The 14,355-nt window shown below is 45.6% G+C and overlaps 1 protein-coding gene across 1 annotated transcript in view; it reads right to left on the bottom strand.

The window, feature by feature from the left end:
• The window catches only part of Clpb (ClpB family mitochondrial disaggregase), a 124,932-nt gene that overhangs the window by 53,499 nt on the left and 57,078 nt on the right, over nt 1–14,355 (bottom strand). The window contains exon 5 of the mRNA XM_034499463.2: nt 11,627–11,755. Within this exon, the coding sequence (XP_034355354.1) occupies nt 11,627–11,755 (129 nt within the window). The remainder of the gene's footprint in view (nt 1–11,626; nt 11,756–14,355) is intronic.

Below are 14,355 nucleotides of genomic sequence, written 5' to 3'. Positions count from 1 at the left end.
TACTCTGATTACAAATATATTCCATTTGTTTCATCTTAAAGGCCTTCTTCACTCAAGTCTCCTTAATAGTCCAGTGGGTGGCCATTTTCCTATAATCTCTGTATAGCATGCAGGTTCAGGGCTCATTTTGTTTCCACTTCACAGAGTAGCTTTGTTCTTTTACTTCGCCTGCTTGAATTCTGTGGGGCCTGGGCCTGGGCCTGCAGTTCCATGTAATCCTTAATGCCTGCTATAAGGCTAGTGTGGGTCTTCTACCTCCCTGTGACCAGTTACCAGGAAGGAAGACAAGAGAAGAGCCTATATCTCATCTTTTATTCCCTATATTGCCTGTGTCCACTTAGAAATTAACTTAGTCAACAAGCACTTATTGTCATGTGCTAAGAGCAGTGTGGGATGCTGGGAAGATAAGCACTCAGGTCCTTACTCTGTCTTCTGAGAATGTGGTTCAGTGGGAATATTTCAGTCCTGAAGAAGGACAGTAAGAAAATTAGACAGGATGCTTTAAGAGCACACAGAGAAGCCTAGAGAGGAGACGGTGATGATCAGTTGCAGAAAAGGAGTTAGTAGTTGCTGAATACACATGAAAACTTAGATTTGGGTGCTCCTGGGTAAATCACAAGGCAACTGTTCATTCAACTGTCATAAAACATCATAATGGAAAGTCTGGGTATCACAGGCTAACTTAGGGTATCACAGGCTAACTTATTTTAGGGTGGGTAAGCTGACAGGGAAGGACTCAGGTCAGATAGGGTCAGTGTCAGAATGATGCAAGTGTCAGGCCCCAACGTCCAGTCAGCATTTCCTACCACTCAGGGATCCATTAGTTCAAAGGGGGGTGGGGGTCGCTGAAGGGTTTCTTAACAGCACGCTCCCTTCTGTTATAATAATAAAAAGAATTCATTTCAACATGCAATTCAAAAAGGAGTGTATGGTTCAAACCTACAGAGAACATCCATGCTGTGTCCTTCCCAAGATAAAGTTAGGCTTCTCTCTAGAGAAAAGAGCACAGGAAGGCTAGAACCAAACTCCTTTTAGGGGAGGGAATCTTGGTTCTGGCTCATCTCCAGTCTGACCTTTTGTTGGTATTCTGTAGACCCCGACCTTCAGTTTGATACCCTCCTTTCCTAAAGCAGTGTCTCTTTTCCAGTCTAAGATGCATGCCTTAGAGGAGTATGAATAAATTGACAAAGGAGGGCTGGCCTTGGGAGTTGAGCCCTATTCAGCTGTTTCCAGGTATAGTTAGGTGGAACACAGAATGACCTGCCTGGCCAATGCTGACCTCTCCTTCACCCAAGGGAGCCTGGGCATCCAGGCTGCTGCTGTTGGTGGTGATGAGCTCATGCTGGAGGCCAGCCAGGCTCATCTGAGGACTGCTTGGAGCCCATTAAAGCCTTGATGAAATCCGTGTGCCTGGATGGCAGGTGGCTCTGGAAAGCATAGTGACTGGGCTCTCGTCTTTCCTCAGCCACTCACTGACTATACAGGCATGGGGGTACAGAAGTACCTCATCCTGGGGACGAGCAAGGGGAACTTCATTCTGAGCTGGTTGAGTGTTGAGCACAGATCTCTGCATCATGGTGGGTCTATATCACGCCTGATCTAAGGTGTGGGTTGTAATGACAATACCACAGAACAGTGGTTCTCAACCCCCCTTGGGGTCACATATCAGATATCCTGCATAAGATATTTAAATTATGACTCATAACAGCAGCAAAATTAAACTTATAAAGCAGCAACAAAATAATTTTATGGTTGGGGGAGGGGTTATCACAGTATTAGGAATTGTATTAAAGAGTTGTAGCATTAGGAAAGTTGAGAACCACTGCCACAGAACATTCCTACTTCTCAGCATCACTGGGTCCAAGATTGCAGGCACCTGAGGGTGACTAACAACCATCTCCCTCCACAGGCTGTCTTAAGCTAGATGATGGCTAGTATCTACATTTCAGATGCTGGCAGAATGGATATGCTCAGAAGACTTCCCTCAGTTCCCCTGGACTAGACTAGGTTTCCATTAGCCTCTCATAGTACCTTCTTCTCTTCTGAAATAGTACTTATATTATTAGCTAATAACTTAGCAGTTATTTGTCTGATGTTTCTACTCTGAGATACTTTTAAGTTTTTCAAGGGATAGGGTATGCAATAAATACTCATTAAGATAATAAGATGAGGGGCTGGAGAGATGGCTCTTCCCGGATCTGTGGGTTCTACTCCCAGCACCCATATGACAGCTCTCAACTGTCTGTAACTTCAGTTCCAGAGAATTTGATAACCTCACACTAATAGAAATAAAATAAAATTAAATAAAAAATATGATGAAATGAATCAAAATATCATTAAGAGTTAAGAGAATGTTTATAGATAAATTTTTACTACCATTCTTTAAAAAAAAATGTGTGTGTATATGTGTGTGTGTCACATATTTCTAGGTGACTGCAGAGGTCAGAAGAGGATGTTGGGTGCTCTGGAGCTGGAGTCATAGGTAGTTGTGGGTAGTCCAGATGTGTGTGGCCAGGAACTCAGTTCTCTATGAGCAGCAAGTGTTCTTAGGCAGTGAGCCATCTCTCTGGCCTCTCAGCAGCACTCTTGACAAAAGGACACTGACTTATACCACTGACAGCTCATTTCATCTGACTCCAGCTCTCTTGGCTTTCTGACTTGCATCCAAGCAACCAGTCACCCAGTCAAGATAGTATTTTTGTCTGGATTGGCATGAAATATTTTCTTTTCTTTTTCAACACCTTTACTCAAATATAATTTAGATGCCATAAATTTATCCAAAGTACACAACTTAATGCTCTTTAGCATACAGACAGTACCAAACAACCATCACCATAATCTACTTCACCACACTTTCATGCAAGCCTTGTGCCAGTTAGCAATCTCTTCTCGGTACTTCCCTCAGACAGCTAGCTGCTAGCATAAAGCAAAAAGGAAGCTTGTGATCGACATGGTCTATTCATTGTATAGATGAAAAAGTGATGCCAGAGGGGTGCTGTGATTACAAAAATGAGAGTGGCAGGGTAGGGGTGGGTCACAGTTCCTGATGCCTGCAGCCTTTGACCACTGCCATGCATTATGACTGTGTGTGTGTGTCCTGAACTGTGCACTTGAGGGCAGAGGCTATCTTATCTTCTGCTCATCTGTCTCCCCTGTCTGCCCAGGGGACCAGTACAGCAGTGACGCTTAATGTGGAGCTCTTGAACTAGTGCCAGTCAGTGAGCTTCGCTACCTGCCCTCTATGAGGCACGTTCACAGTGACTTGCAGAGTCATTTTATGTCTATGGAAACTAGTAACAAATTTGGGCATGTTAATACATTTCTTTTGAAAACATCCCCTTTTCTAATAATTCATTTTGATTGTACTTAAGTATTATTCTTTCTTAGCCAAATTTTGGCTAAAATCTAGTATAGAAGATATTGGTCTGTGGTAAATTGGATATTTAAACAGAGACCAATCTTTCATAGATAGTGAGAGATGCACTGCCTTAGTGCAAGAGCCTCCTTCTTCTCCCTCCTGCTTCTTGAGTCCCTTCCATAGCTCCTTTTCTTGGACTTACATCAGTGCAGCCCATGGGGCTTTTCAGCTGCACTACCTTCCACAGACAATGTGCAGCCTTAGCTAACCCCAAGAGAATGACCACTTCCAATCTTCCTGTTTAAACCCACCTGCTCAGTTAGCCATGTTGACAGGCCACTAGGCTACTATGTCAGTCAGTATTTTATAAGTCACCTTCCATATGCTCACTATGGATTCTCTTTCTAGGAGCAGTAAGACAGTGGCATTGGAACAATTTTTACTAGGGTGGCGAGGGAGGGCCCTAGAAGAGACATTTGAGTTAAGACCTAAATGATGGGGTGGCCATCTTCAGAGAGATGAGTAGAATCACAGTTTTTCTGAGAGACAACCAAGGCCAGTGTTTCTGAAGAAGACTGACAAGGGGGAAAGCATCCCTGTGATACTGCACAGTCTGGGTGCTAAGGCTTTAGGGCTCTGGTAAGGAGTCTGGCCTTTGTTGTTGCTTCAATACTGAGGTCAAAGGCTTTAATTAGGAAGCTTTTTTTGTTTGTTTGTTTGTTTGTTTGTTTATTTGTTCCTTTTTTCATTATTTGAGACATGGTTTCTGTGTAACAGCCCTGGCTGTCCCAGAATTTGCTCTGTAACCAGGTTGGTCTCAAACTCAAATCCACCTGCCTCTATCTCCACCACCACCAGCCGGAGTGTGGCATATTTTATGAAGATCATTGATTGTTATTGGTGAAAGGCTTGAGAGGACCAGGAGTAACTGAGCAAGCACTCTTCTGAGGGCAGTCCAGGAGAGGTACATCCATGGAATGTAAGAGAAAATAATTCAAGGATGATTTAGGTTTTAAGTTCTGACTCTCAAGGTGATGCTGGTCCCACTGAGGGTAACAGTTAAGGTTCAGCAAACAAGAGAAGCTGAGGCAGAGTGAGAGGTGCTAATAGTTTCTTTGGAATTTTAGTCATTAAGACATGCAAGAAAGTTCTAGAGGCAGCTACTGGGCTGTTTGTTGCTGTTGTTTCTAAATGCAAGAGGTGAAGGTACATTTTCAAAGGAGAAAGTAGAGAAGGTAATGCAGGAAAGACAGGCTGGAGTGGGGGTGGGGTGGGGGAGCAGAGTTCCTGAGAAAGTGAGAAGAAAAGGGAACCAGAGCCCCAAGGCTGGTCTTAGGAACTCCTTTCCATTGTTGGAGGAAGGAAGGTGTCATTCTGGGAAGGGCACAGTGCAGGCAGACAGGTGGAAACAGTGGCAGAATGAGGAAGTTCCCTTCTAACTACAGTGCATCTTCTTTGTGAAATATGAGAACAGCTTGGGAGTAGGTAAGGAATGGGCTTAGAGATCTGTGGGGTGAAAAGTCTAAGAAGCTGTCTTGGTCTAGAATAAGAAAGTGATTTTACTCATGAAGTTCAGTGCATGTGGCTTAGCACCATGGTGTGAGATTTATAATCATGTACATGGAGAGAGGTCTGGTACCACACACAGGACTCAGAAAAAAAAACGCAGAAGCTCAGGAGGATGCAGTTGAATACAATTTCAAGGTAGGGACCTGCCTTAAGGTTTTACTGCTGTGAACAGACACCACGACTAAGGTAACTCATAAAAGGACATCATTTAACTGTGGCTGGCTTACAGGTTTAGGGGTGCAGTCTATTATCATCAAGGCGGGAGCATGGCAACATCTAGGCAGGCATGGAGCATAAGGAGCTCAGAGTTCTACATCTTCATCTGCAGGCCTCTAAGAGAAGACTCCTCTCCAGGCAGCTAGGGATAGGGTATTAAGCCCATGCCCACAGTGACACACCTACTCCAACAAGGCCACACCTCCTAATGGTGCCACTCCCTAGCCTAAGCATATATAAACCATCACAGGACACTGTGTAACTGCACAGTAGAGCATAGTGGAAGTCCTGTGCGTTTTCTTCCAGTTACTCCCAGTGTCCTGGAGATTAGCCACTCACTACTCTTAACTTCTTACACCACTGACTAGTTTTACCTATTCTGAACTCTAAGCAGAGGCACACTTCTAATGCATGTGACCCATGCATGTTGACAGAATACAAGTTCATTCATTCCCACTGTTATAAGAATTCCACAATTTATTCATCTATTTCAGAAGCAGATCAACATTTTATCAGTGTAAATACCATCTCCTGCACCAAGCTTTCCTTACCTTATTAAAGACCCCAAAAGTTCTGTTTTGTGACAGGCTCTCATCTCAGACTGGCTTTGAACTCATGCTGGCCTCAAACTATTCTATTGCCTCGGGCCTCCGAGGGCTGTGATTACAGGTGTCTCACTAGACTTTTTCTTTTTCTTTTCTTTTCTTTTTTTTTTTTTTTTTTTTGAGGCAGGGTCTCATATGGCTCAAGCTGGCCTCAAACTCTGGATCCTCCCGCCTCTACCTCCTATGTGCTGGGATGACAGATGTTTCACAACACATAGCTTAAGATATTTTCTCCACGATCTTACAGCCCCATCTCTAGATCTCCACTATCACATCAGAGCCACTATTAAATGTCTCTGTTTCTCATAAAATATGAGTTCCCTAAGGGCAACACCCAGGCCTGCATCACATTTATTGGCCTGGAGCCTGGGCTGGAGCCTGGGATAGGAGAGGTGCTCAGCGTATGATGGCTAATCTTTACTGCCTCCTTGATTAGGCCAAAAGGCCCCTGGTAAAGGGCTAAAGCATCCAGAGATGTGCTGGTGAGTGTGAGTTTCCAAAGAGGATTAGCTAAGCAGGGGAGGGGGCAGGGATGGATGGACAGATGGACAATACAACACCCGTTCTGAATGTGGGTAATACCATCCATCATATATGCTGGGGACCTGGAAGGAATAAAAGGGGTGGGGGAGAGAACGCCAGCTAGCATAGTCTCGGCTCTCTTCTCCTTCCTACATGCTGCTCTGCCACACCTTCTCCACCATGATAATCTAACACCTCTGAGACTGTGAGCAAAATGACTCTTCTCCCTTTAATATTTATACTGGGTACTGTCACAACAATAAAAGTTTGACTACTACAGCAAATGTTTGATAAATGATGGAAGAGACTTGCTTAGAGGCTACACAGGACACCAGGGCTGGAAGAGGTTCTTGACATCTTTTCAGTAGCTACTCTATTTTGTAAGAGTGAGAAAGGGTTTGCATAAAGGACAATTTGTGGGTGCCAGAGCTAGAACTCCTGACCCTTATCTGTGCTGCTGGGTGTGAAGTTTCAACAGAGGGCAGAGAGCCCCAGGCAAAGAAAGCTGACGGCACAACATCTGCCAGTGTAGACAGATGGACAGACAGTGAAGTGGAACAAGAAACAGAACACTAGGTTTTGGTCCTAATGATGGGCTAACAACAGGCTACTGCAGGGAAGATGGTAGCATTGGCCAGGCTCTTTGCCTCAGGCGGGCAACAGGAATTTAGAAACTCAGTGGGTGCTGGCAGGTTAACACTGACAATTCAGCCAGGCACTCAGAGAAGGGGTCAGAGAGGAACTTTGAAAGTAGGAAGGAAAGGCTGAGGGAGGCCCGAGGAGGGGGATTAGATTTCAGAAGGGCCAAGTGTTATGGAGGTAAGGAGTGCCAGTGGTGAAACAGGAGCAGCAGTGGAAGGAGGGATACGGAGGTGCTCAGATGGGAGGTAGCAGGACGCCAGGAGTCAGGAAGATCTGTTAGTACTTCCAAACATGTGCTCAGTAGTGTGCCAATGTGGAGCTAAGGAGAGGAGATGAAAGGAGAGATACACCCTCAGAGTACATCCACCTTAGTGTAGCAAGTAATCTGTACCCTAGTCCCAGGGGCAGGAAAGATGCAATAGAAGCAAGGTGGCCCAGGAACTGGGGATTGGCTGGTAGAAAGAAACCTGTCAGCCTGAGAAGGCCTCAGTGGGACACAAATGGCAGAAAGAGTGGCAGGAACAGAGGGGCAGCACTAGAAACACTAGGTGGGTGCTAGAGGCTGGCAGGAAGCACAGCTAAGTGTCAGGCTGATAAAAAATGATTTTATCACCTCTCCCTAGAGTGGCATTTACCTTGTACTATTTTAGATGCCTCAGAGAAAAGTGAGTTCCTTATATACAATGGATGCCTTGGGGTTTTAAAGCTTATTTCTCTGAAGGAACTGAGTCAAAAAAGCCATCATGATTAGAGGCATGTTTTAGGCAGACGGAGATGTTCATGGGAGCACATTCCTGAGAGGAACAGTGTTGATGCAGCTTAACAGCTGCAGCCGTGCCCCCAACCCCATTCTCTTTCTAGTCATTTTGCTCACCTGTCCTCCCCCACGTTTTTCTTGTACTTGCAAAGTCAAGTATGAAAGCAGAGCCTTCCTGCTCTAAGCCAACAACAGACAAAGGCAGTAGCACCAAGGATGAACATACATGGTCAGCATACTGCCTATAGTATATTACAGGACTACCAGTTAATTCAAACCCCTACAAGAGAATGGCTTCCTATTACTCTTCCTAGAAAGGAGGTGGGGGGGGGGGGGAAATCATCCATTCACCCAGCAGTCTTTCTGTACCTTATGCCATCTCCTTGCCCATCATTGACAAGAGGGCATTTTCTCTTTCATGTCCACAGGGTCCTTTGTTCAATTTCTCGTGGGAGCACCCACCCCATTGCCATGGCCTGTTTGCATATCTGTCAGCATGAAAGTCTCAGGGTCAGAGACAGTGTGCCTGATCCATAAGGTGTCTTGAGGCTCGTGATCTCACAGATAGCAAATAGTTTAACATAATGATGTAACAGAAACACATTTTAAAGCCAAGTCTGTCTCCAAAGCTTGTACCTTTTCACAGTTATGGGGTTTCCTGAAATAGAAAAAAATGACCCTGAGCAGTCAGTGGTAAGCTCTGGGCCAACAATGTCCAGGTTCATAGGATGACAAGTAGGAAAGGCTTCCCAAAGGAGTGAGGTCTCTGAGTGCGTGTAGTGTGGAGTAAGGAAATACAACAGCACTCTAGGTAGACTGGGGATGTTGAAGGCAGAGGCAACATCCCCAGTCTACCCCAAGAGTTTAAGAGAAATGGAGTCAGAGCTGTCATCATTGGAGTGTGATCTCTGTATCTAAGTGCTAATGAGGAAATGTTTGTCCCTCTGTTTGGATCTGAGACCTCATATAGGCACATAAATCATTTACATATATACATGTGGTGAAGGGAGAAGTGAGACTCAGGGTGTGAATCAACTAGAGGACAGCAGGAAAGAGAGGGGGGCATTGGGGACTGATCTGGTAGGACAGCAGGAGGGAGAGAGGGACACTGTGGGGTGGGGGGAACTGTGACCAAAGTATAAAAACCTACTATTATATGCAATGAATATACCCTAGTAAAAATGAAAAAAAGGAACTACTTGTCACAGAGCATTTAACATATGTCTACCAGGGAGTTTTACATCTCTTATTAATCTCCACTTATTCTTGTGAAAGTGTCATGGGACACATAAAACAACCAAGACTGAGAGAGCTAGGATAACCTGTCCAAGGTAACCTGGTTAGCTTATGGGAGACTGGGACTCCAACCGTGGCTAGTGGATTCTGAAGCCTGTGCTCTGTTCTATGACTCCATGCTGCCTCCTACAGGCTGGAGGGTATCCACGTCATCAGCCTGACGTTGCCTGAGCCTCTTTACAACTCAAATAGACAGCATGAGATACTGCTCCCTCTACCTCTAACCCACAGATCCAGGAACCTAAACCTCTGTGGACTTTGTGCGTAGGTTTTTGTGCCTAGGCCAGCCTTGGGTGTTGCTACGGCAAAGCTGGTGGCCAGAACACTCTGATAAAGTTGATGGGCAGGAAGGCAGACCCTTTGGAAAAGGTCAGCAGAGGTCAAAGACTCTGGAAATGTTACTGACAACAGCCCCTAGGACAAGGATCCTGCCTCTCGGTTGGCTGGTCACATACACTAGTAGACTAAGGGAGGCCAAGAAGGGGAGAGAGGTCAGAAGTTGGCAGGCCTGCAGGCCATGAGTGACAGCAACTTGTTCAGGTCTAGAAGGGAGAAACAAGTGGGCTGATGGTTTTGGCCCTCGAGGCTGGGAAACCAGGGCAGGGGTATAAATGGATGACTACTAAAAAGGCAGGTGGGAGAAACACAAAGGTGGGGGCTTAGGGCATCCGTTCCAAGTCACCGGACAGGAAAGCATGTCCCTGGAACAGCTCAAAGGGCTAGCCTTGGCCTGGGGGCCAGGGGATGGAGGGAATCTCATTAAGGCCCTTGCTTCTTCATTTTAAAGGTGTTCGATCTGGAAGAGAGGCATGGAGGGCTTCTTGTCAAGTGAACTTGTTCTGTTTGGTGGTGGTGGTGGTGTGGGAGCAGGACTATGAACTAGGAGGAAGTGACCAGTCATACTGATTTTAAGGCATTTTAAGGCAGAGAGCAACCCCACAGTACATGCTGAGCTAAGGTCCAAATGTCTTGCTAGAGAGCTTATAAAGAAAGGACCGAGCTGAAAGCAGTCTACGGGGGTGTTTTTGAAGTGTTTGCTTCTGGGAGCCCTGAGTCCTCACTTTAAAAGTACCAGTCACCCAGGTACAGTCACCAAACCACAGGGGAGTTGAGAGTACAGGCAAGGTCCAGCTATGAAACCAGTGTGCCTATGGCCGACAGGAGGTAATAAGACTGGGTTCCTGGGAAGTGTCCCAGCCTGAGGACATCACATATGCTGCAAGATAATTGGGATGCCTGGCCTGGAAGGCAAAGGCTGTAGGACAGAACAAACTTCACAGGCTGATGTTGAAAATGGTTAGGTGGCAAAACAGTCAGTTAGTAGAAGTTACAAGTGATCACAGCTTATTAAAAAGGTGATCCCATCAGTCACTGTGAAGCAAAGTGGGACTACCTGGACAAAGAGTGGGATGACCACTAGTCTTGGAGAGATAAGACACTCATTTGAGTGATGCAGAGGCCCTGGAAAGAACCTTCTAGTTCTTTCAGATTCCATGTGAACTGTACCCAGGAGAACCCTAGATTCCAGCCCCAAGAATGGGTCCCTGGCCTTCAAGAAGCAGCAGCCAACGAATAAACAGGTGTTCTTCTGCTATTATCACAGGGATCTGGGTCTGACATGCTGCTCTACTCTTTTAGAAGCTGATGGGGATAAGGGGAACTAAGAAAGAAATGGCTGTCTGAAGGTGCCTGGCAGTCAACTGTGTGCCAGACTTGGATAGGACCAGGTCAGCCAAAGTCTGGTGCATATTATCTCTGTAAAGACACTGACACTCCTGAAAGGGAGGACACTCATCACTCAGCAAGTATTTATAGAATATTTACTATGTGCCAAGAACCATGCAGGGACTAAGAATACTGAGTCAGTCAGTGTGGTTTGCAATCTCAGAGGGCCAGTCGGATGAGAAGCCTTCCACTTTGTTACTGTTGGTTCTGTCTTGTTTTGGTTTGGTTTTTTTGGAGACAGGGTTTCAGATATATAGCTCAGGTTGCCCTGGAATTCACTTTGAAGTCCAGGCTGTCCTCAAAGGTAACTTCGTGTCCCAGCTACCTTGAGTACAAGTATGGATGTGAACAGGACACCATGGCTCAGAGCAATGATGAGGCATAGTGACATTGCACCAGGTCCAAGACACAGGAGAAAAACTCTGTAACGGGTTAGCAGGGCTTCACATGACTTCCCTTGCTCTCCTGGTCCTGTTCTGGAGGTCACAGGAGAAAAAGACAATACTTTTGGGAAGAGCCATCAATCAAGAGAACTCTCACACTGGGGCTGAAGAAATGGCTAAGCAATTAAGGTTCCTGTTCTGCCAGAAGACTCAGGTTCAGTTCCCAACAACCATGTTGCTTCTGTAACTCCAGCTCTAGAAAGACCTGACGCCTCTCACCTCCAAGGACACCTGCGCTCATTGAGGTGTACATATCTACTTCACTGAATAATTTTTAAAAAATATTTAAAAACTTCCCAGCTTACTGCAGACAGAGTACATACCCTCCCTGTTCCCTCTTGCCCCCAGGTCAAGAACATACACCAACCACCAGAGGACAAATCACACATTGACACTTGATCTTGGGAAACAGATCACTCTTTTAGCTAAAGGGAAGTAACAGAGCGCTAGAAGTGTGGCATACTCTCCTGCCAGCCACCACCACAGCTCTCACCTCCATCTAGCAGCTCCTTGACGATGCTGTAGTCATCGGCCAGGACAGCGTAGTGCAGGGCTGTGCAGCCTTTGAAGCTAGCACGGTGGTTTAGTCGGTTGTTGAAGTCATCCTCTCGAGTGACTAGGACTGAAGAACAAAAAACCCAACCCTCCATTAGTAACACGTAGTCTGTGCATGCTCAGTGTTGCCCTTTCTACTTTCCTCACCCATCTCCCTTTAGTTTGTGTGTGTGTCTTGACAGGGCCTCACTGTGAAGGGCAGGCTGGTTCAGAACTAGCAGAGATTGGCCTGCCTCTACCTCTCAGTGGAGGGACTAAAGTGTGTTCTACCACATTTAGCTCTTTTTGGCCTCCCCCCCTCCCCCGAGACAGGGTCTCAACATGTAGACTAGGCTGGCCTTGAACTCACAGATCCAAATGCCTGTCTTCTTAGTACTGGCATTAAGGGCCAGTGCCACTGCACCGGGCTTCTTTGGTCTTTTAGAACAGAAGACCAGCTATGGCTGGTCTTTAACTTGCAGTGATCCTCCTGCATCTACCTCTCATGTGCTGAGATTCCAGGTGTGAGCCACTACTTCCAGTCTCATCTACTTTCTTTTCTTTTCTTTTTTACTTTTCTTTCTTTCTTTCTTTCTTTTTTATGTTTTGAGGTCAGGTTTTTCTCTATATACCTTAGGCTGGTCTGAAACTCACAGTGGTCCATTTGTTTCAATTGCCTAGATTCTTTAACATTTTAATTTATCTATGTAATTCTAAACATTAAGTAGCACCTACATTGTGTGCCTGGCCATCTGGGCTGGGCAAGAGGAGGTAAAACAGTCTGGTTTGTTTCATGAGCACTGACTGACATGTAGGAGTCATTCTGGGGACATGAAGTGAATCAGTGTGGTCTCTGACCTAAACTGACATAGGGCAGATACTATGCAGATGTTTAGTATGTGCAGATAAAGTCTATGTTGGGGTGCATTAGGATGACACAGAGCCAGGGGACAGGTGAGCTCAGCTTGAGCATGAAGAAAAGGTTCATGGAACACTGGGCAACTCAAAGGATGAGGAGTGTAGGTGAGGAGGAGGTGAAGGTGGGAAGTAGACCAGGGGAGTGGGGGTAGGACCAGAGGCTGTCTGTGCAGAAGCTGTTTACAATTTGGTACATGACTTAAAGCTTAAAATCTGATTTACAAAATCAAACCAAAATTGAAACTACAGCAGAGTACAAAGAAGAAAAAGGAGCCAATACCTCAGCAACCTGAGAAGGCACAATTAACATTGCCGTCTAGCTCTTCAGAGACTGCAGTATAGAGCCTGTGTGTGTGCATTCCCTACAAAGTTGGAATTTATTGTATCTGTAATTTGCTTTTTGGTGGCACCAAGTACTGAACCTGTTGTTGAACACATCTTTGTGCACCAGAGACTAGAGTTCTATTGCTGAGTTCCCTCCTAGCTCCTGCAATCTGATTTTTGTTCTCCCGAGACAGATTTTTTTGTGTAGCTTTCTCTGGCCATGCTAGAACTTGCTCTTCCCACCTCTCTCTCCTCAAGTGCTGCCCAGCACCATCTGATTTTTTTTTTTTTTTTTTTTTTTTTTTTTTAATTTTAAAAACATTTTCTGAAAGGTAAAGATGGATGACCCTGCAAACCCCCAGGCTCCTCTTTTCTCTCTCCCAGGTCATTAACAAGCAAGCAAGCAAGAAAGCAAACAAACAAGCATGAGATTGTTACACTTTTCAAGCCCTCTGGGTTGGTGGACAGACACACATCTGTTTACCAGACTGGTCCTGGTTTATGGTGTTGCCCGGACACTTTTAGACCAGCTAATAAACTAGAAGGTTCTACCCCTCTGAGGCATCCCCTGAGAGGAAAGGCCCCACAGAGCAGATTCTAGCCTGCTTTTGTGAAGAGATTTCTGTTTCCCTCATACTGGAAACTAACCCAGAAACCAATTTCTCTAATGTTCACTCTTGAGCTCAGTTTGTTGGGGGCAGAATCTACCTCCCTGTGTCATGTCTCTCCTGTGCCCTGGCACTAAACCCTGTAAAGAGCAGGCTCTTTCAGCCTCTTGAGGTACAAAAGGATGTGACCTTGCCTAAATAGAAGCACAAGGCAGGTAATTCCTAAGCCATTCTTTCTGAGTGCATTGGAATGAACTGATAGTGCGCCCCTTCCTATAACAGTAAAGACACTATATAAATAAAGTTCTAAAAGCCAGAAGGCTGTCCAAAAGTCATAATCCAGTTCCACTTTTTAAGAAGAGAATATGAAAGCTCAGCTCACTTGGCTAGTTAAGTGGTTGTGTAAGACACGTGGGAGGCTGAGGTAGAAGGTCTGCTGGAGCCTAGTAGTCAGGCTCACCTCAGCACCAGGTGAGTTCTTGCTCTTTGTGCCAATGAAAGAATCAAGCACAGAGAAAGAAGCAGAGTGGGGATGTTGTGGTACCAGCCTTAGCTCCTTGCATTCTCTTCTTTTCTTTCTCAGAGAACACTGTAAGACATTCAGTAGAACCTAGCTATACCATGTGATAGCCTGAGGTATGTAGCCAGCACCCTAACAAGCTTGCCTGGGTGGAAGCACCTCAAATCTCTGGCCAAAATGAAGATGACAGAGCTCAGAGCTGGAGACCAGACCACATTGCTTGCCCTGGAGTGTTACGTGACCTTTTCTTGGGTATCAAGAACAGTAAGAAAATTTCTGAGCAGCAAAAATTAGATGGGCCTCTGGACACATGAAGGG

This window comes from Arvicanthis niloticus, chromosome 1 (assembly GCF_011762505.2).
Source record: "Arvicanthis niloticus isolate mArvNil1 chromosome 1, mArvNil1.pat.X, whole genome shotgun sequence".
Classification (NCBI taxonomy): domain Eukaryota; kingdom Metazoa; phylum Chordata; class Mammalia; order Rodentia; family Muridae; genus Arvicanthis; species Arvicanthis niloticus.
Note: the sequence above shows the minus strand (reverse complement) of the source record. Positions and strands in the feature narration are given on the sequence as shown.